This window comes from Typopeltis vanoorti, chromosome 15 (assembly GCF_054136105.1).
Source record: "Typopeltis vanoorti isolate ZY-2024b chromosome 15, IOZ_Tvanoo_1.0, whole genome shotgun sequence".
In the NCBI taxonomy this organism is placed as follows: Eukaryota; Metazoa; Arthropoda; class Arachnida; order Uropygi; family Thelyphonidae; genus Typopeltis; species Typopeltis vanoorti.
In genome coordinates, this window is record NC_143563.1 from 11,173,726 (window position 1) to 11,198,184 (window position 24,459).

The following is a 24,459-nucleotide window of genomic DNA, read 5'->3' on the forward strand; positions in this document are numbered from 1 at the left end:
AAACTAAAAAAATTATTTCTTCACTCGAGTATTTCTCATGCACTGTGGCTTACTTAATCAGGAATACAGTTAATTTTTAATTTGAAAACATACTGTAGCAGAATGATTTTTAACACATAAATTCACATTACTGGAATTGCTGTTATATTGATAGGCATGTCAGATGGATAACAGAAACCATAAAAGCTTGATGTCAGCAATTGTCTACAGTATTCTGTCATTGCTTTAACTCATTTAGCAATCTTTCAAAGTAATTATTCTAGATATCTAGAATATTTTTATCTTTAGTTTTTATGCTATTTTCTACATTTCAGATTTTAAGGTGCTCTTTCATGCATTTTTTCCACGCTTTTTCAACAGTTTCAGAACTTTTTTTTCCCAATTCCATGATATTTATCATCTGCATTCTTATTCTTCTTCCAGTGCCTTTTGTTTAGTTACTTTTACACAGTTTAACTTTCTTACATTTCTGTTTTTCACTGCACCCACTAATTCACTAAGAACTTTTAATATGCTTTCTACTTTTCCAGGATTGCCTCTTTAACACCTCGAGTCCAAATGGATTATTTTGTGTTTGCAAAGCAACTTATTTTCGAGCTCATTCATTTTTTGCTATTGTGTGTGTGTGCGCACGCATCATCAATTTCCTAATATGTACGCTCAAGATGAGTGCACAGGGAATGGAAAAATACAAGCAGAGTTAGCCAGGAAGGATTTTACATTAGACTTGATCAAATTTTAAGAACTGTCAACGTTTCGTGTCATATCTGTACATATATTATATATATATATATATATATAAAACTGCATAAGTAAACTTACCTAAAACATTAATTAAACAACTGAATGAAGCACCTTTAATTTTACTGGGAAGTTCTGATGAATTTACAACTTCTACTAATTTTCTTGCTAATGTGTCCTAATAACAATAACACAAATCAACTAATCATACAAGACACAATTATATGTTGATTTATTTTTTAACAATTTATTTAATAAGTGATGGGATAACACAAAAATTCTTTGTACCCTCCTTCATGTGACTGTTAATAATCATGTTTCAATAATAAGATTATCAGGAACTGAAGGAAATATGAAATACTACAGCAAAGAAATGCAATAATATATCTAAAGTATGTCTAAGTTGGTATATAAATTTTAGATCAATGAGAAAGTAATTCTAAAACTCATGATTTTTACTAACAAAAGCAACTGCACACAAACTAATATAAAATATAAAGGTTGAAGAAAACATTTTTTCCTTGTGCATCTGCATATCAAAACACAAAAATAGTCAGCATGTATTATTATTATTTATTTATTTTTTGTCTCTTTCCTGCACAATTACTTTCACTGGGTATGGCATTATCAAATGATAACAGCTAGCTCCATCCTCTACCCTATCACAAGAATACACAACATATGGCTGCTACTGATATCTAATCACATGAAAAGTATTTTTGTATCATGATATTAAAGGGCAGAGAAAATATTACTTCTTTGTACAGTGTGTACATATTCTTTGTATTTCTTCCTTCCCTGAAATGAAAGTATTGTTTTACAGAATGTATAATATGATTTTGACATAACCTCAAAATATATATCATAATTTGAAATTATGACAAAATCATTAGTTTTGCATCACATTTGCTGTATACAATCAATTATTTAAATTTGATATATTTTTTTCTTGGCTGTGTCTATTACACTGCACTTTTGTAACACAGTATATTTGTTAATTTACTAACATTTTTATTGTATTGAATGCCCTGCCCCCTGTGATATTTCAAATATGTTTAACAGTTTCATCCTATGAGAAATTGTGTCAAAAATAGAGACAGACACACAGAGAGAGAGAGAATGTTACTAAACCAACAATGCGTGCTCTCCACTTCCTCATTTTGTGAGAATATTTGGTTACCTCAACTAGTAAAGTGCTTCATTAATGTTGCAGTTTAAGGTTTTGTTTTAGGCCTTTTGGACCACATTTATTTATTATGGCTATGTTATAGGAGCTTAGGTACACAATTTGAAGGCTTACTAATTTTTATTCTCTCTCTCTCTCTCTCTCACACACACACACACACACACACACACACACACACACACACACACACACACACACACACACACACACACACACACACACACACACAGAGGAATTCCTAAATTACTTAATCACAATGGAAAATCAATTTGATGATTGAATAACTGAGAACTGGTTAACCATATTCTTATATGGTTGTGAGACTTGGACTATTACAGCAGAAGACCTGGTAAAGAATTGAAGCCTCTGAAATGTACTGTTGGAGAATATCACTAGGAGTAAATTGGTGAGAAAGAAAAACAATGAAAAAAGTCTTATATGAAATAAAAGAGAACCAAGTACTGAAAAGACAATCATAGGAAGAAAGACAAATTGGCCTTGAGAACACATGTAATTTACAAACAAAAAATACTAGTGATGGTGGTGGATAGTAGATGGCAGTTTTTGTAGATGATGGTGGTGGTGGTAGTAGCTAGGTATAGCTGGTGGATTAAACTGTGGGAATGGAGAGTTGTGGAGTAAAATACCCTTCCTTGATGAGTCCTTGGACTCAACAAATGGTTTATAAACATACAAGAGAAGATACCCGGTAAAAGAAGAAAATGGCTAAAATATACATCCTTAGAGGAGTTTAGATTAATCAGAGGAAGTAATAAGCTCCTTGAGAGGATAAGTGGAAATAGGTGACCTGGAAGAGCAAACTCTCCACAGAAACAGGGACTGTACCCTAGAATGATGATGGTTAACAAATTAACCTACTCAAGGGTCAGTTATTTGAAGATCAGATAATTTTCCAGTTATCTTACCTTCAATCTGTACCCCTAAAAAATTATCAAATAATTTTTTAGGAGTACAGATAATGCTCAAATATAATGCCAAGTTTACTAATTTGCTAGTTTAATATTTCAGAATAAAGAAGTAAGATGTATATTCATGTTGTATATTTATGATACATTTGGATTTATCATCCGTTGACGAGGTTTTCTTATGTGTGTGTGTGTGTGTGTGTGTGGTTGATTTTGGAGCTCTACGATCTTGTTCTTCTGTTTTTCTATCCTTGGATGCTACATAGGTTGTAGATAGGCATTCTAGACCCTTGGAATTGCCAATCCATCATTTTTATTAACACTGAGATGACATCACAGAGTGTGTACCTTTCCAATCAATTCTGTGGCTTATTTTGAAGAGGGAAATTTAAATTTAAAGAAGGCCTGTTTTTCCATAGTGAAGGAATTTAATGCGTTGTGTTCTTCTTTTCATATTGCAATTGTACATCCTGTTACTCCTATGTAGAGTAAAGGTGCAATGGATTTTGTATCTCTCTGGGTGGTAAAGAGGATCTTTAGAGGAGCTGAGCCTTGGTAACCCTAGGTACTTATCCATATTTTTTCTACTAGTTCCATTTCTTTTCCCATAATGATTCTTAGGTTGATGGTGCCAATCTTTAATTCTGCTAATATTGAGTTCAGATTTGTTTCAGTAACTGACTCCTTGCCTTGGTTTCCTGATGAAAACAACAGGGATCTTAAACCAGGCAATGCCTCAGCTGGCATGAAATTCTGTTATGTTGTACCATCATTCTGCATTATGGTTTAAGTCAATAAGAATACAATTTGGTAGCTAAATCCCAAATTGCCAGCCCATCCTTGTTCAGTCGGAAACCAGATAGATACCTAACAGGATGCACTGCAAGAAGGTGAGATTGGGCATTAAGGCAGAAGCCCTGGTTGGTTTCAACATTGCTTTAAAAACTATATGGTCTCCTGCAGTTATCCAGCTTTGGCTCTTAATCATCCCAAAAAAAAAGTGCTATTATTTCTTATATTATACTTAAACCAGAAAGAGCAATATATTAATTTTATAGATCAATTTCATTATAATTTTGCTTGCTTTGTAATATTAATGGTTTGTAAATATTTTGAAAAAGCTGCAATAAGCATATATGTTTAATTATTATTATTTAAAAAATTTTTTCTGTTGTTATTTTCATAAGAAAGTGGTTGAACCAGATCTAAACTATTCCAAGGAGACCACTGGAAAGGTTTCAAAAACATTATCCCTAGACATCTGTTTCTTCCATTACACTCGAACATGAATGAATTCTTTACTTCCTTTAACAATGTGAAAGTAGAGTCAAAGTAAGTAGCTAGGATGAAGATTATGTTCCTGTATATAACATTACTGAACAATATCACATCATTACCAAATGCAATCTATTTTTTATACAGGATAAATCTTGAAATCAAAGTTTAACACCAAACATGAACTCAACTCTAGCAGAACTTTATAATTACCACTAGGCCACTAATCCACAGCTCCTTCTCACTAACAGAACATCAACATACCAATCACATTTCAAAGATGTTACTTTTTTTCTACTTTTTAGCAAAGTGTTTATTGGATCAAACAGACTAGAATAACTATTATAATTATTACTCAGGACTTTCATGGAGTTATATGATTCACTGTGGGAGATCCATTTTAGACAATACTAAATCTATTATACCACTCCTTAAACTTGTTCACTGTCTGCACCCTTACCACCCTTTCAAGCAGTGTATTCCATGGTCTAACCACTTTCTGTGTGAAAAAAGCTACTTCTCACTTTCTTACTTATCAATGTCTTTTGTAACTTCCAAGGATGGCTCTTCTTCTACCATAGGAAAAACTTCCACATTGTCATTATCGGTCCATTTGCCAGGCTGGATTCCAGAGTTGGTTGGAGAGCATACCTGCTCTCCAACCAACAGGCTGATTTGATTCTAATCAAATCCTGCCATGGACATAGATATCTGTGAATGTCTTTAAAAGATGGGAGAGAAATTTCATCACCTGATGTGTGAGACCACTGCCAAACTTACGGAAAGCCTGAAGTGGAACTGAAAAAATTATGTTTGGTCTTTAAAGTAGGTTTCTAGATTATTCTTTTGCTTATTATTATCAGCCTTCCACCAGAAGCCTTTTATCCATCAGGGCTGCAATAACATGAATTCCGTGAAACACCTAAATTCAAAATTATACCATGGTATATACATGCAACAAAAAGCAATGTGTTTTCAAAGTTTGTTTTAAGTTTTTGAGGAGAAAACCAGAGCAACTGGAGGGAAACCAATCCGACGACCACAGTCTGAGATTGACCAATTCAGTGCTGGGGAATGGGGAAAAAAGCACAGTAAGTGAACCTGACTAATCACCTCTAGTGTATAGGATGGTTTGTGCAAATTTACTCAGCTTATCATGTGCTTAATTATTTTCTCACTTTTTATTTATTTATATTTTTTAATAGTTTTTATTCATATTTATACACAGACAACAATTCCAAATTAGATAATCAATTATACTTACATTTTAATTAACCTATCATCATCCTGCATTAACATCTAATTTTTTATTAAATTTACACACACAACTTCACTGCTTCTATAATCTGTTGATGAAGGGTGTTCCACACATTTTCTACATGTACAGTAAAAGGTGAACTTCAAATATATATATATATATGTTGTAACTTTCTTCTTCACTAACTTTTTTGTATGTTCTCTAGCAAAGTTCAGTTCAGCTAAATGCAGCAAACTCCTGTTATCTATCTTATATATGCTCTGAATTAACTTATAAATCTTCAGTTAAATCTGCACTTCCTATTCAGTTAGAAAAATTCATTGGATTGCAACCAGCCAAATGATTCTTATTAACAACATACAATCCCTCTAACACTTGGCCAATCTTATCTCAATGCCCTTGATTTTCTTGACATCCATTAAAAATCCTTAGTGAGTAAAGCTGAGAGATATAATTCAATGTTGCCCTGACTAAAGCCTTGAACAATGTCATTACGTCTTTACTCCTTCAGATGAAGCTTCTTTTAATTAATTCCATAATCTGCAGAGCTTTACTAGTTGTCTTGCCAATATGATTCCAGAACATAAATTCTCTATCAACCAAAATACTCAAATCTTTGTATTTATCAATTTTTTCTGAAGTCCAGTCCATTCAATTTATAACCATCTAATATTATCTTCTTACTGAATCAGATATACAGTCAGTTCTCGATTCACCACACGTGGGACTTACGACCACTCAGGTTTACAATGGCTATCCCATTAACATGTTCACTGAATCCCACCTCATTCCTGTAACCCATGGATAGGGGATTATTAAGAAATAATTTTGCTCAGGCTACTGCTGCTAATGAGGGTGAGAAAATCCTCAGAGACTTCTGGAAGGAATATAATATCTTTCATCGTACAAAGAATGTAGATATAGCATGAAGTCAAGAGACAACAGAGTATATAAATGGTGTTTGGAAGAAGCTGTTGAAAATATATGTTCACAGAATTCAACAAAGACCGGCTGCTAGCTAGTGGGCATTGATGGTTGAAAATGAAGATGTAGAGCACTTGGTAAAAATTGTAGAAGAGAAGTCTCAAAGGCCTTTATAAAGCTAGAAGCACAAAAAGTTGTAAAGCAAAAAATCAGAGCCAAAAAAAAAAAAAAAGAGGAAAAAAAACCCAGAAGAACAAAAAGCCAAGCCCCAAAAAAGTAGTATATAATGAAAAATTTGGCAGATGCATTTGCCTCTGTTAATAAGGCAATAGTTCTGTGTTGTGTAGTATTCAGAAAATAATTTTTTTTTTCATTATTTTCACTAAGTTTCATTTTTTAGAACTGTCAACACTGCTCTCAAAAAAAAAGATAATCTAATTAAATTAATTCCTCTATCTATATGTTTTAAATAAAAACTACAATTATAAAATTTAATACAATGATATTTATTGTAACACGACTGCTTTGTTTTGTTTTTTTTAACAGAAAATCTAATTATAAAAATATACATAGGACTTGTAAGAATTCATGCAAAGAAATTTTACGATATGAGACACAAATTCTAAGCATGGATTTTTACATCTAACCTTTAGCTCTCCCATGAGAGGTGCACTATAAAATCACCTTTCCTGGATGGGATTCACATAAAAATATAATGAATTAATTAAAATGGATCAAACATTGTATAAATGGATAAAAACATTAACTGGGTGGATCAAAATGTTAATTAAATTGGAATAAAATGGTATCACAGTTGATGCCATTAAAGTATAATAGGTCATAAACTAAAAAATTAATAGTGATGTTGAGTATTTAACAGATATTTCTCCCTCTTGGACACCTACTATTACTGATGAGGAAAAGAATTCATGCACATGCTTCAAACTATTGGTATGGCTTCTACAACAGAAAATTAACATCATAGTCATCTTTCCTTATCATAGTAAGCTCTCAGTGGTCTGTCATGGCCAGGTAACCTGACTTCATAGAAAACTAATCCTCTAGCAGAGCAGTTAATCCTCTCTACACGGTCTACTTTTATTTATTTATGCCTCCACTCACAAAATGCTGTCAAACTATAGTACACTAGTATGGTGGGTGAGCTAAAGTTTTTTTTTTTTAAACAGTTTATTATTTTTTTAAACAACATCCAGAAACTCTGCTGTAAAAACAATTATATGTTTTCAAGCCACTTCAAATATGCAGGGTAGTGGTCTCGTGGCACATGATGAAATTCATCTCCCACCTAAAGGCATTCAAACCTGCAGCCTATTGGGTGGAGAGTAGACATTTCACTTGCATTTCTTTTCTTTTTTTATTTTTTTAAATGTGAATCCCATTAGCAAAAGTTGTGGACTTATCATACGCTAGTATGATAAGCTACAACCTTTCCTTGATATGTATTGATACGTATGATATATGCAGGTGGGCTGGGGATTAGATAATCCAAATCTAGAAACCAATTTTTTAATCCCCTTCAGGACTTCAATAAGCAGGTTAGTAGAGTCTTGCACCTGGAAATGAAATTCATCTACTACCTAAAAACATTGAGACTTACAGGCTGTGGTTCAAATTGTATATCTGAACCACTTGGCCAACAAAGGCTTGCATATGTTCTCCACAAACTGAATTAAATTGGAATGATTGAATCAGACTTTGTCAAATTTTGGAAAATGATTATTGAACACGTGGTATTACTGTTAATTTATTATTTTTATGACCTATTTAAGTCTAATGGCTTGCCAGTCCTAGCACATTATTTGTAATGTCATACGAATTATATCATCTGCCTTTTGCAACACTTACATTTAAACATTTATTCCATTAAAATTATATCATTAAATTTAAGATCACAAAATTATAAAATTTGCAAAAATTTTAATACAACAAGTCACATAATCAAATAAATAAATTAATCTAAAAGAATTATAAATACAGCAGCAATGTTAACATTATAAGCACGTTCTACGCCAGCAACAATTCATCAGAATATACACAGTCTCCTCCTATCAAATGTCTTTGATAATAAGCAATTAATTCTTTTAAAAGACTTTGTACTGATAAATTTGGAATTTGAATTATTAAATTCCATCCATATTTTGTATTTTTGCTTTCATATAAAATTTCAGTAATCACAAAGAATTTGTAATTAAATTGGTTTAAAAACATTATCCGAATATGCCTACTTACATTTGAATTCTGTTGAGCCGTTTTCATAACACTTCCAAAGTGTAATTTCTTTTTCAGCTCAGGACAAGACTAGAAGGAAAAACATTATTCATTTTCACAAATTAACAAAATTAGATTCTATACTACATTAAATCATAGAGCCTTATTGTTGACTGAATTTACTACTAACACTTCCTGAGTTGTACTTTAATCTTGAATGTAGAACAGAAAAGTGTCAAGTAAGAAAGAAAAGTGGAATTAGAGAGAAAATTAACAAAGCAAGTCAAAAGAAATGTCATCTTCTATAGTAGAATTATCAAATGAACTCCCCACACTAGTAATATTCCCACAATTTTTTGGACAAATAAAGATACATAAAATGGGCTGGTTCATAATTTCATACGAACATATCACAACAGCTCCTTATTTAAATTTGTCTTGCAACTAAATTTGTCATGCTTCAAAAAAAAGCATCATTCATATGCTGCTTATAAATTATCATAACTTAACAGAACATACAAAATTATCCTCTTCATATATGTGGTGTAACGTGGAAGTTGACAGGAAGACACATTTAGTTGGATGTTGCTATAGGCCAGGGAATGTGGATGGTGGTGATAAGAAATGTATATAAATAGCTTGGATTAGTGAATAAAGGAAGGGTAATTATTATGGGCGATTTTAATTATGCAGTATAGATTGGGAAGAAAAAATAGCATTTGGGAATAAGGAAAATGAATTTCTGGAGAGATAACTATCTCAGGCAGCATGTAAAGGAAGGCACGCAAGGATCAAGGGTTTTAGATTTAATCATATCATCAGATAATGTAATCGTGAGTGGGGTTTCACACTTTCCTCCAGTTGGTGAGAGTGATCACTACTGATCACTCTCACCAACTGGAGGAACTGATCACCAGGATTGTGGCTAGTCATATGCAGACTTCTGTTAGGAAAGGATATATGTGGAATTATAAGGCTGGTGATTATGACAAGCTTAGGAGACCGCTAGGAGCTATAGCATGGAATGAGGAGTTGAGCAGTAAGGAAAGAAATGCATAACAGCATCAATGTGTGAATATATTTGAAGGCCAAAAGGCTGACTAAGGTAGGTGTAAAATGGATGACTGAAGGGCTTAAACAAGAAATCTGGAAGAAGAATGTACTTTGAAGGCAGTAGAAGGTGAATAATGATAATAATAATTTTCATGAAGAGTATAAAGTATAAGAGTATAAAGAACAAGCCAGGAGAGTGAGTGAGTCAGTAAGGAAAACATAGCTGCAGTATGAGCAGAAATTGGCAAATCAGGCGAAGAAAAACCCTAGAGTATTTTAGATATGCGGCAAGTAGAAGGAAGAATGATCATAGTAAGATGATGTTAATGGATGAAGATGGTAGAATGGTAACTGCTGCGGAATGCATTGTTAAGGTATTCAGTGATCAATTTATAAGGGTGTTTCATCCCAATCAGGGTGGAATCATGAGCAACTTAAGTGTAGAGGATATAGGAGAGGATAGCTTAATTGTGAGTAAGCAGGAGGTATTTGAGGAAATAAATAACCTTGATGTCAATAAGACAATAGGATTTGATGGCATATCACCATGTGTCTTAAGGGAATATTCCAGGGAATTAGCAGTAGCATTGGCATGCTTATTTAATAAGAGTCTTACAACAGCACAGGTTCTAAGAGAGTGGAAAGAAGGTAAAATTGTTCCACTGCATAAAGGTGGTGATAAGGCTAGTGAGAAGTAGGATACAGAATTAGGTTGATAACAGCAGTATTCTTGGTGGTTATAAGCATGGGTTTGTTAAGGGGAGATCATGTTTTACTAACTTACTTATGTACTATAACTGGGTGACAAATACCATGGACAGGGCAGATGCATATACAGTGGTGTACTGGGATTTTGCAAAAGCTCCCAGTTTTGCTTTTGACAGACTCCCACACAACAAACTATTAAATAAACTGAAACAGATGGGATTGGATCACAGACTTCTGAGTTGGATCCATGACTGGCTGTCAGGTATCAGAAAGTTGTACACGGGGGTGTGGTATCCCGTAAGAGAAAGGTCACTCATAGTGTACTGCAGGGATCAGTTTTGGGACCATTGTCGTTCAATTTGTATATTAATGATATTGGGATGGGTTTAACTAGTGATGTGCAGCAGATGATGCAAAATTTGGGGAGAGCAATGCAGAGTCAAGCAGATGTTATGGCTTTACAGGAGGACTTGAGTAGATTGCATGAATGGACAGGTAAGTGAAACTATCAGTTCAATGATGCAAAGTGTAAGCTTTTGAAACTTACTAAGCAACGATAGGATGCAAAGTATACATTTGGTGGGGAAACTCTGAAGGAGGTAGAGAAGATCTGGGAGTAGTGGTGGACAAGGATCTGAAATTCAGGGGCCACATTGCACAAGTTGTGAATTCATTACATCAGATAATGGAAATGATGCAGAGGACACTGACATAGAAACAAAGAAGTTATGATCGCATTGTATAAGACCCTGATCAGGCCTCATATGGATTATTGTGCACAGATTTCGTCACTGGGTTTTCATGGTGATGAGGATATGTTAGAAAGGAACCAGAGAAGATTCATAAAGGTGGTCGGTCAGTAGTCTTTGGAATGGGGAGTACGAGGACAGATTGAGGGAATGTAAATTACAGAGCCTTGTGAATAGGAGGAGGAAGGGAGGATATGATTGAGACATATGAGCTAGTTGGGGTTGTTATCAGGATGACATGGAAGAGATTTTTCATAGAATGAGAAAACGGAGAGAAGGTATTACAAGAGACTATTACTGGAAACTGTACAAAGAGGGTATGAGCAGAGGAATAAGGATAGGTTCTTGGCATAGAGAGTGGTTGGTGAGTGGAATGTGAAGTGTGTTGTGAATCCTGAGTGTTCTGTGAATGTAGACACATTGAATCATTTTAAAGCATGGTTGGATGAGCACTGTGTGCAATAGTGTGTACCTCCTACGATGAGTCTCTGACTCTATGGAGGTAGGATGTTAATAATAATAATAATAATATATCCTCACACTAATCAACATAATAATTTCAGTCAATATTTTAGAGTGCAATGGTAATATTTATGAATAAATTTTTGGTTTTTCAACAGGCCAAAATATCAGTTGTTAACTAATCAAACTTTTTCTCACCCACCTATCTCCTTCCCTTCTCACCTCTTGTTCCTTACTCCAATGCTTGTGCATCTTCCTTATACAGTTTCCAGGAATGGCCTCTTGTTTTTTCATCTTTCTCATTCTATGGGAAAACTTTTTCCACATTAACTGGTAATAATCCCTTACCGACTTAAATATCTCAATCATACCCCCTCTCCTCCTCCTCCTATTCATGAAGTTTTGCAAATTGCAATCGCTCGATCTGTCTTCATATCTCACATTACAAAGACCAGTTAGAACCTTAGTCAATCTTCACTGGATTCCTTTTTAATACATCCTCATCAGCATGAAACCAGGTTACCAAATCTACACAGTAATCTACATGATGCCTGGTCAAGGCCTTATACAATGGAAACATAACCTCCCTATTTCTCCACATTAAGGTCCTCTGCATCATGGTACTATTGTGCTATAGATCACACATAACCCTTTGTGGGAGTCACATAAAAAAAAAGTAGTGATGAATATACGATTTCTTCTTTTTTCCAGGACCGCTTCTTTAACTTGAGTTTGCCATGACTTAAGAAGTCAAGGTGATAGGTTTTTCTATCCTTACAAGCAACTTCGGCACATGTCAGCCTCTCTGCTGAATCAATCAATGTTTCTTCACGTAGTCAATGGGGCTGTACAGTTTGATTGTTGTCTGATATTTGTATTTGTATAACTTACATATCCTTATGTTGTTACATGATGTTAAGTAATCACTCGTCCATGTGTAGAACAGAAGAAAACTTGCAAGTGCTTACCATTATCAATAGCTCTACTCTTTTCCCAAATATTCATTTGGGAAATTTGGAGAAAAACAGTAGAGATTTGGAAATTTAGATTCCTTTCCTACTGTGATGCTTATGTTGCCAACTAATTTCTTCTCTATGTCTGTTGCCCACTTCAATACCTAAAAAAAAAAAAAAAAAAAAAAACACTATCTTTTCCATACTAGACCTTCAAGTTTCTTGAAATTTTCTGTCATTCTTCATCTTCAGTGTTGAATACTACTATAGCTAATCTTATCCTGATTACTACTACTGGAATACAACATCTATAACTATTCTGAAGTAGTTCACCTGTTTTTAGTCTGCTTTATTTTGATAATACCAATTATGTCAACATGGTATTTCTGTATTAAAATTATGGAGACTACTACAGTGGAGTAATAACTTTAATTGCATGTATTTTGTGTTGTTGATTCATGTGGCTGAAGAAGGTTTCTAAAGTTGGATGGCCATTGGGCCAGATAATGAAATTATCATCAATGTACTCAAGCTAAACTTTGAGTTTTAAAATAAAGGAGTGTAGAGGACATTGCTGAAAAGCTTACATATAAATGTTGGCAACAGCCAATGGCTCTACTTTCTTTTTGTAAGTAAGAAGTATTTTGTCACATACAGAAGTCTGAACATGTTTCTATTTTTGGATACAATTCATGATCAAGTCATGATCTTTCTCCTTAGGCAGTCTATCCTTCACTGTCTACCGTAAATCCACAAGCACCAACACATACATATAAACTTCTACCCAAACACCTAGCACAAAAACTAGGTGTCATCAACACACTCATAAACAGAACTATAAATATTTGTTCTGATGAGCAAAGATTTAAGTATGAATTACAAACTATCAGCAATAACTTTCTAAAAAAAAAATGGCTACAGCAAAAATACTATCAACAATTTTTTTTCATAAGGCTGCACCTAAAAATAAAAATATATACATTAAAGAGTTATTAGAAAATATAAACAGAATATTACACAAATACAACATTAATGCCACCTTAATCTTCCGGCAAATTAAACAACTCCTTTAAAGATTCCCTTCCTTGCTTAGCCCACTCTGGAGTGTACCATATTCAATGCGCCTTAACTTGCCATATATAGGCACAACACAAATCCTACCCCCCATCCCCCAAAAAATAAAATAGTAATAATAAAATTAATTTAATTAAATAAAAAAAACTGGCCTTTCTATCATGCTCTGGAAAGGTGCCTGTTTCTTACACCACACAAAAACTTGGTATGACCACCAATTTAAAAAAACCCGTGAAAGTCTAATCAACCACCCTAATGTCAACAATAATAATGCCCTAAAAATTTCAAGAATATTGATGGCACATACTCATCTCAGTCAACTCTTTTGTTCTAACAGGTCATAATAATTAGGATTGTAGTACCGTAGGACCTTAGTCATTTTTGTTAATAACAAACCTCAGCCCTTGTTTTAAATATTGATTAGGTCACTACTAATGCAGTATCATCAATAAGAATTTGATCTCTGACCATGTAAAACAGGACTGTAACTTTGATGTAGAATTTTTATTTTCTGCCAGAGATCAAGTAGACCTATGGCTGGAAAAATCAGTGATACTCTGGCATAGTTTTTAATTATAATGCAACTTGTTTCTTTGTGTGTGTGTGTGTGTGTGTGTGTGTGTGTGTGTGTGTGTGTGTGTGTGTGTGTGCGCGTGTGTGAATATACATATGCACATTCTAGATGATGACCTTAATATGAAGGTCAAAATGTCGAGAAATTAAAGATAGATACTACTCTTAATACAGTAGCAATCTCCATAATTTTATCATAATGAATGCTAATCACTATGGAACATTAAAAGAAAGGATGGATTTCTGCAGTTTCTCTGCTAGCTCGACTTACTTTCCATATGTAGTGACACCAAGCCAATTCCACTGAATTTGACATTGTTTTCCAATAGCTGTCTTTTCCCTGGTTTTGTAAAGAAAACAGCAGGGGACTTATTTAACCATGTAATGCTTGATATTTGATCTTCATGATACCCTTATAAAACAATTCTACATAAATTTATATTATAAAAAATCTATAAAAAGGCATATAAAATGGATAAATATCCTTAAAATTACCTGAAAAATTTTATCAGCACTTATATAATTTTCTTTGCTCATGTGATGTATCCAAATTAAATTTTTCAGGAAAGCCTTATCTGCTTCATCATATTTCTCAGCAAGATGAATCACTATATTGTTTAAATAAGCAAAATGAGCATATAGTAAAACTTAATTTTTTTTTTTTTTTATCAATAACATTAAGTTCTTTAGGGTAATGTGGTGTTAATGTAACATAGATTGTAGAGTTACTACTATTTTTTTTTGTCTGTTTTGCATTTAAAGTAAAAAATGCTTCACATATCATATTATCTCAAATATTGCTTCTAATTTTCTTTAAGAAATGACAATGTAAACTAGATTATTAATTATAAAAACTTTAATTAATAACTATCTGTATTTCGAGTTATAGTGTAGTATATATCTAAATACTAGGTTTAGATAGTATATATCTAAATACTATCTATATATGCCAACTTCTGGGATCACAAAACAATGATATGTGCATGCAGGCACTCACACTAAGCAAATTAGGCTGAAGAATGGCAAAAGAAGTCGGTCCTAGAGTCCTAAATGGTGCTCCCTAGTGCCGGGGTCGGCAACCTTTTGAGTCGGAAGAGTCAAAAATTACAATTTACAAAATTTCAAAGTTTTTAAAGAGCCACAAAATTTTAAAAAGTTTTTAAAGGGCCACAAGATCTTATTGTCTTCAAGGCATTTTTGCACGGCATTCGCTATATCTTCCCCTCTAGTTTGTCCCGAGAGTGGTAGCAATCCTAGAAGTTCTTCTTTTGGACCTTCGGAAGACATATACCTGACAAAAAGGGCAACTTGTACCGTGTCTTTTATGTCGCAAGACTCATCTATAGCAAGTGATAAGGAAGAAGAAGGTTGAATATCTTCCACCTGCAAATATGTTACATTTGAAGACATTTTAGCTATTCTATCTTGTACTGATTTAGCGGATACGAGAAGCTGGGCATAATGAAATATAATTTATCAAAAAACATTTTACAATGATATTTCCCAGTTAAAAATACCTACCTAAATGAAATAAATAATTCTCTAATAATTTAATTATTAAAATAAATAATTTACACACGAAACACTGTTTGTCTCACTCTCTCACGTACTGATTGACTATAAGTACATAGTTTCGTCGCATCTGTGGTTGCCTCCCGTGTGCGGTGATCGCCGACTGGCACGAACGGACTTGTCAGAACGTGTTTATCACGGCGCAGTCTGCACATTTTAGTTTTTTTTTTTTAAATTTTGGCAAATATTAGATACTTAGTTTACGAGTAAAGGTGTTATGCCCAGCTATGCCGAAATCAATGAAAATTGCCAAACATATAAACTTCCGAGAGCTTCCGACGGACTGACGACAGTGACGATGCGTGTCACGGGGGAGGGGTGCGGTGAAAAGCGAGTACAAGTGGCTGAGAGATAGAATCGGTGCCTAATCCTCGTTAATCGATTCAGAACGATTTTTAAATTTTTTTTTGATAAAATAAATAATATTTGCGTATGGAACTAAAGAGCTGCAGCTTCACATCCAAAGAGCCGCATGTAGCTCGTGAGCCGCAGGTTGCCGACCCCTGCCCTAGTGGGCTAAATTGGGTTGTTTTGGCCATTGGGCTGACCTTGGAAAAGGAAAACAACAGCAGTCTCCCTTTCCTAGACACTCTGATTACATGCCAGTCTGATGGATTTCTCTGTTTACAGAAAACCAACACATATAGGTAGATATATTCACCAGTAGTCACCCCCCCCCAAACAATATGGGATTATAAAAACCCTATATAACAGGACAAAATTAATCAGTTCAGATAACAATGTTCTAACTACTGAACTTGACCATATCCTTAACACCTTAGCCAATGGCTACAACCTTCAAAATATATTAAAACCAGTAATCACAATTCCCCCTCCCTCTTCAAAGCAGAGATTACTCTAAATCTATCACCATTCCATATATCCAAGGTCCATCCAAAAAATTAACAAAAATCCTAAAGAAATATGGCATCACAATCAGTTACACACCACACAAAAAATCGGCATCTCTTATCTGCTCCACCAAGACCAGCCATTTTCCCTAGACCGATCAGAGTATACCAGATCCCTTGCAGTTGCAAACTATCCTACTATGGCCAAACAGGCAGGATAGCCAATATCAGATATCAAGGACTACATCCAGCTCCACCAATACACCTACTCAGGCCTTGCTGACCATGCTTTGGACACCCACCACAGGATACGCTGGAAGAAGACCACAACAAGTACGAAAGACTATTGTTATGTCATATTTGTAAAGCATGTATTCTAAGATCATTGCATATGATATATGTGTGTGCATATATCATTGTTTTGTGATTTCTAAAGATGGAAATGCAGCATTGCCAAAATATAGATAGTTGTTAAAGTTTTTATAATTAATAATGTAGTTTACATTGTCATTTCCTAAAAAAATTAGAAGTGAGGCTGATATAATGGGCTTTTGCTACAGTGAAGGTCATGTGTATATACTTTTGTGATGTTGTATGAAAATCACAATTTGTAAAACTTGCATAGACAGTTCTGCAACATTCTCTAAATGTGACCAATATCCCTATTCCTAAATCATTTTTATTTAATCACAAGAAATAAAATTACTAATAGAAAAAGAAACTTATTGACCAAAGACGAAGAATATTCTTTTTTTAACAATGTTTTCTGAACAAGAATAACGGCACTTCCTATTTAAAGTTTGTTTCTTAATATATTTTTTATTTTATTGCATAGTGCAACAATGCAAATCAATTTATTTATTTATTTAGCACATAATAACGAAATGGTTGTGTGGCCCATAAAGGCAGGTACAAGCTCTTATGGAACCAATATAATTTCACTGGTTGAAATATGATTTTGTCTGTTAATTATGTGTGTTCTCTGGCCAATTTACACGTAAAGCACTGTCAGTGCAAAGATTTGTAGAACACATTCAATTTATATAAGCAAAGTGATATTAGATCCAGCATTATTTCGAAATATTAAAATATTTTGAAATAAAAATTTTTAAAAAATTAAAAATTTGAAATAATAAATAATTTTGAAAAGTATTATTATTTTACGAAACTTTCATAGTTTCTCCATTCGACTTTGAAATAATGCTGGATCTAATATCCACTTTGCTTATATAATTTTGCATAGATAAATAGAAGCCTTTTGGCTCTTTATTTTAGTAATTACATTCAATTTAGTTTTTTCATTATCTCTTTTATGGATAAATTAAGAAAATGAATGCTATTATTTTCTAGTTCAAGTGTCTGAGTTGTAAGAATTTAGGATGAAAGATATAGGCTACCAAACAAGGTGGATAGATATAGACCAAAAGGGGAGAGAGAGAAAGACCAGTAATGCCTAATCCTTGAAGAGAAGAAGAATTCTATTATTTATTTATTATTCAAAAGTGTATACTATTCTTTGTTTTTTATTACTATTTTTTAATTATTAATAGTAGATCTTTTTTTTTTTTCAATTTTTTTTCCTTAACTTATTAATCTTTCAATTTTGTTTTTCTAAACATTAAATTAAACAATCTTTTGACTGCCTTTCTTTAATGCTTCACTTTGTTTAAGAATATTCATGGTAGTCTTATCACAAGTTATTTATAATTGTATTCCATGTGATGTGCACAGATACATGTAAAAAGAAACAAATTTAGAATGCAAAAATGTTTCATGGGATGACTTGATACATTTTTTGTGTGAACTAAGATTTTCATACTCATTGTCGTTTGTGACAATGAGTATGAAAAATTTTTAAAACCATTTTTAAAAGGTGTAAATTATGCAAAAAGAAACATCAAATGTACTGAATTACATCATTCATTCTTAAAAGTTACTGTCAGATGAAAATAATATATAAAAATCTTCTATTCTCTTCTAACATACACACATCCTATACATGTATTAAATCACATACCCCTGTCTTCATATTCTGGATACATATCAAGTAATAATAAAACTGAACCAAAAAACTGTCTTTTCATTCCACTTATATTGCTTTCTGTTTCAGTCAATAATTCTTCCTGCCTAGCACTGGAGAAAGAAATAACAATGTCGGTACTATAATTAAGTCAATAAGCATATGATTAATAAATGATAATTCATAAAACTTAAATATTCATTCAAATGTCTTAAATGAGGATTAGTAGTGAAATAGCATTACATTTCACACAAACACACAGAAAGAGTGGTAAACCTATAGTATGGGCTAAGGTTAGTAAGTTAATCTGGAACTAATGCTCTAAAGAATAAACATGGCAGTTTTTTTTTTTTCCCCCCAAACTATTTAAGACATTCAATAAGCAGGAGCTTACTGAATGTCTTTTGTACTATTTTGTACTATCATATTTCTGGTTTAAGCCAGTAGAGAGTACAATTTGGTCAGCTAAGTCCCAAACTAGCAGCCCATCCTCATTCGTTCAGTATCCAGTAGATACCAACTAACAGGGCACACCAAGTGAAGGTGAGGATTGGACATTAGGTCAGAAGCCCCAGTCAGTTCTCCGCATTCCTGACATCCATTATATTTTGCCCATACTGACAGCTTATTCAAATCATTCTGCAAGCTCTTCACATCCCCTTAATTCACTATTATTCTACCTAATTTTGCATCATCAGCAAACAACTGAATATTTCCTTTAAGGTTATTTCTTATATCTTTTATGTACAAATTAAACAGTAGTGGTCCTAGCACTAAAGCTTGTGGCATACCACTAGTCACCAGATTTTGCATTTTGCCTCGGCTCTGCTCCTCTGTATGCTACTTTTTGACATCTGTCCTACAGCCAACTTCTTATCTACATAACCAGTGTTATACCTATCTCCATTTGTTGTAATGTGCATTAGAGTTCCAGGTGGTATTTGGGTAAATGCCTTTGCAAAATCCAGCAATATTATCGTGTAGCCATTTCCTCTATCCAACTCAAATGCCATGCTATTATAAAAAGTTATTAATTACTAAGGCATGACTAATCCTTCACAAATTCATGTTGCGCTTTATAAAGGCAAACATGGCTTTGAATAAGAATATAATACTGAATATACTAAAATGAATTTCTGAATACTTTTACCATCACTCCTGAAATACTGACTGGTCATTAATTTGCTACTGCAGTCTTACAACCTCCCTTATGTAAGGGAATTATTTTGCCCTTTTTCCATTCCCTTGGAACTCTACCAGAGTTCCAAGAGAGTGGAATAAAAAAGTTAAATAACCTAGTAAGAGACATTGGCAGTTTCCTTGCACATTTCCTGCAAATGAGAATTGATTTCCTCTAATCTCACAGCTGTATTTACATTGAGATTCTGCAATATCAGCAATAAATTTATATGGAATAAGAGAGAAATTAGCCAAAACACCAAACTAGCAATATACAAGATAGTGTTCGAACCAGTTTTAAGTTATGGGTCTGAGAGTTGGGTTAGAAATAAAGCACTTGATCATAGACTAGAGGCCAGAGATATGAGAGTTCTGAGAAAAATTAGGGGAGTGAACCAATGATCGATGGCAGAATCATATTAAAAATGAAGACATTAGAAAGGAATTTGACACTACTAGCATTCAAGAATGTGTAAGCACAGCTAATTTAAAGTGGTATGGCCACCACTGAAATAGAATGGGTGAGGAAAAGTTAGCAAAACAGGTGTTTGATGCCAAGAAAGAGACCCAGAAGAAGATCAAGGTCTAGGTGGATTGATTCGGTCAGAAGTGCCTTAGAAGTTCGAAATGTTAGATATGACAATGTTGGAGTGCTCATAATTAACAGACTAATTTCTAGGAATATGGTGGATAAGATTAATGATAATGCAAACTTAATCATGCTGTGCTATCATAGTAACCTGAATGCCCCTTGGGGGTACATATCAGGAAATTGATTATGTTGACATCCACAAATATAATATCAATGACATAATTCAAATACAGCCAGTTGGTGAGGGAGTGAGCAAGGTATCTACTTTCTGAAACATTTTTTGTTATGGCACTGATGCTTTCAAGAAAAATGCTGACTAAGACATTGATGTTGAAAGTTTATTTTTCACTTGGTTAGACTATAATAAATTTAGTTTAATCCTTTATACAAGTGTGAGCAAACAAAGTGTGCACCTGAAAATATCTTCAGGACTGGGGTAAGGTAGTAGAACACCGGGCAACTCGTAGCAAAGGTGGACCAAGCTAACATCACTGCTATCTCAGTATCTCCCATAATGCAAAACACATCTCCTTGCAGATATGTATAATGTTATGCATTAAGGGAAAGGCCACTACCCAGACTAGTTTCGACCTTTATTGAGGTCTGTTCAGTGGGAGCCAGGCCCAGAAGTGGAGATACCAAGCAGAAGCAATACCCGGTCATCTTTACCTATAGGAGTTGCCAAAAGGTGTGCCACCTTTTTATTAAATTACTCAGGATTTAGGAATGATGTTAGCTTGATCCACCTTTGCTACCTACAAGTTGCCCAGTGTCGTTTACCTTACCCCAGTCCTGAAGATATTTTCAGGCGCAAACTTTGTTTGCTCATGCTTGGATAAAGGATTAAACTAAATTTATTATAGTCTAACCAAGTAAAAAGGGGTGCATAAGGGTCAAAGCTGTATAAATGAGAGGAGACCTCCACATAGCCTTTAAAGGAATGCGGAGAACCGACCAGGGCTTCTGACCTAATGTCCAATCCTCACCTTCTCGTGCTGCACCCTGTTGGGTTAATACTTGGATACTGAACGAACGAGGATGGGCTGGCAATTTGGGATTTAGCTGACCAAATTGTATTCTTATTGGTTAAACCAAAATAAAAAACGATGGTACAACATGACAAAATTTCATGCCGGCTGGGGGGGTCGCCCGGTTAAACAAGGCCCCCGTTGTTTTCGCCAGGGAACCAGGGCGAACAGCGAAAAGTCAGCTACTGGAACAAATCTGAAAACAAACCCCAACTCAACATCACCAGAGTTAAAGATCAGTACTATCAACGTAAGAAGCCTGAATGGCAAAGAAATGGAGCTAGCTGAGGAATTAGATAAGTACCAGATCAACATAATAGGGGTGACTGAAACAAAAAAGACAAAAACTGGTGAGATCTTTCTGAGCAATAAATACAAAATGTTATATTCAGGCAATGATAATCAAGGAAAAGAAGGAGTAGCCATAGTATTCAACACAAAATACGAGGCTAATCTTATTGAATGGCAGTCAGTCTCAAGTAGAGTAATGTGGGCAAATATGAGAATGGGGAACTGGACAATGAGACTTATTTGTGCCTATGGTCCCACAGAAGGTTCTACTAAGGTAGAAGTGGAGGAATTTTTTGAGGCTTTAGAAAAAGCAACTAACACAATGAAAAATGAAAAGTTGGTCCTTGTTGGGGATCTAAATAGCAGAGTAGGAAATGATTGTGAGACATACAAAAATATTTTGGGAAAATTTGGAGAAAAGAGCAAAGCTAATAATAATGGCAAATATCTGTTGGATTTCTGCTCAGGACATGGACTGGTTATTACTAACACCATGTTCCAACATAAAAATGTGCACAAATTCACATGGAGAGAAGAGGCAAGGAATAAGAAAAGTCTCATTGACTATGTTATTGTTGATAGTGATGTTTTCTCCCTGGTGCAGAACACCAGAATGTACAGAGGATTTGAAATTGGAAGTGATCACCATTTAGCCTTGAGCAGGATAAAATTGAATTTCATATTGAAAAAAAGATCATGTAAGAAAGTTTTAAAGCGAATAACAGTTCAGCAGCTCTAGGATGTGAACTGTAGACTAAAATACAGAAAGATTATTGAAAAGAAAATGAAAGAGTTTGAGAACAGGAATCAAACCTTGGAGATTCAGTAGCAAACTCTGAAGAAAACATTGATTGATTCTGCCAGAGAGGCATGTGGTGAGGTTGTGTGCAAGGATAAAAAAATCAGAACTCCCTGGTGGACACAGGAAGTTAATAAGGCAGTGAAGGAAAAGAAGAAAGCATACCAAAAGTTCCTGGCAAATAAGTCAGCTTTTACTCTTACAGAATACAGAGACAAATGTAAGAAAGCTAAACAGTGTGTAAAACTAGCTAAACAAAAGTCATGGGAAGACTTTGCAAGAATATAGAAAATAAATATCAAGAAGGTGGCAAAATATTCTGGAGGTTGTTGAAGAAGCTTAGGAATGGAGGAAAGAATGCTGTAAAAGGAGTTAGAGATGATAAAGGTGACATGAAAATGGGAGAAAAAGATATTCTTGAAGTATGGAGTAATTACTTTGAAAAACTGCTAAATGAAACAAACAGTGATGACAGCACAGTGGTAAAAAGCACTGACCAGGCATGCAGTCAGGAATACATATCCATACTTGAAGAAAAAAGCCATCAAAGGCTTGAAATGCGGAAAGGCAGCAGGAGTAGATGATATTCGACCAGAAATGCTGAAGTATGGTGGTATAAGAGTCTTACAGTGGCTGCACTGCATAGTTCAGAAAGCCTGGACAGAGGGACGAATTCCCGATGATTGGAGTAGAGCTCTCATAGTACTCATATATAAAAAGGGAAATAAAACTGCATGTGAGAATTACTGAGGTATTTCCCTACTGAGTGTTCCTGGCAAGATCTATGCAAGTATACTTGAGAAACGGTTGAGAAGAATTGTGGAAGAAAAGCTTGGTGAAGAACAAGTTGGATTCAGGCCAAATAGAGGCTGTCAGGATCAGATCTTCACTTTACGACAAATAGTCGAGAAAGCATGGGAATATAACAAAGATCTGTATTTAAGTTTTGTCGATTTGGAAAAGGCATATGACAAGGTGCCAAGAGAGAAGTTATTCAATACGCTACAGTTATATGGTGTCAATGGGGCATTATATCATGCAATACTTAGTCTTTATTTGAGTTGTAAGTCAGCAGGTAGAATTAAAGGAAGTACAGGAAGATGGTTTAATGTTAAATCTGGTGTGAGACAAGGATGTACATTATCCCCTCTGTTATTCATTATCTATATGGATCACATTATGAAGGAAAGTGGTATTAAACCTGATATCAAAATTGGAGATGTTAATGTCAGCTCTTTGCTTTATGCGGATGATGTTATACTTCTAAATAAATCCGCTATAAGTCTGCAAGATTCTCTGACTAAATTGAATAGCTGTTGTAATAGATATGGTATGAAGGTCAGCAATAAAAAGACAAAGACAATGAAAATAGGCAGAATCATTGAAATTGTCAACTGTGTTGTGAATGGAGAACCTGTGGAACAAGTAAAACATTTCAGCTACTTAGGCACAATTTTTACTGAAGATGGTAAACTAAATATAGATATAGACAACAGAATCAGCAAAGCTGGTATGGTGGGAAGTCAATTGAATAAATTCATATGGAATAAGAGAGAAATTAGTCGGAACACTAAATTAGCTGTATACAAGACAGTGTTCAAACCAGTTTTAACTTATGGATCTGAGAGCTGGGTCAGAAGTAAAACACTTGACCAAAGACTAGAGACCACAGATATGAGAGTCTTGAGAAAGATTAGAGGCGTGAACAGATGGCATCAATGGCAATATCATATTAAAAAAAAAATTTCCTCATATTAAATATTAGGAAAGAACTTGACATTGTCAGCATCCAGGAATGCGTTAGCAGAGCTAATCTCAGGTGGTATGGCCACTTAAATAGACTGGGAGAGAGGAAAGATTAGCAAAACAAGTGTTCTCTGCCAGGTTGGCAGCAAAACGACCCAGAGGAAGACCAAGATATAGGTGGATTGATACGGTACAAAGTGCCTTAGACGATAGAAATATAAGATCTGATAATGTTGGAGTCTTGACAAGTAACAGACTGATCTGGAGGAA

General features: G+C 34.3%; 1 protein-coding gene across 1 annotated transcript in view; it reads right to left on the minus strand.

Moving 5' to 3' along the window:
• LOC150098383 (leucine-rich PPR motif-containing protein, mitochondrial-like) overlaps window positions 1–24,459 on the minus strand; it is a 446,274-nt gene that overhangs the window by 42,920 nt on the left and 378,895 nt on the right. Inside the window, exons 32-35 of the mRNA XM_090405178.1 lie at window positions 18,552–18,667; window positions 14,607–14,719; window positions 8,561–8,629; window positions 823–919 (exon numbers count right to left, since the gene is read on the minus strand). Of these exons, the coding sequence (XP_090261304.1) occupies window positions 823–919; window positions 8,561–8,629; window positions 14,607–14,719; window positions 18,552–18,667 (395 nt within the window). The remainder of the gene's footprint in view (window positions 1–822; window positions 920–8,560; window positions 8,630–14,606; window positions 14,720–18,551; window positions 18,668–24,459) is intronic.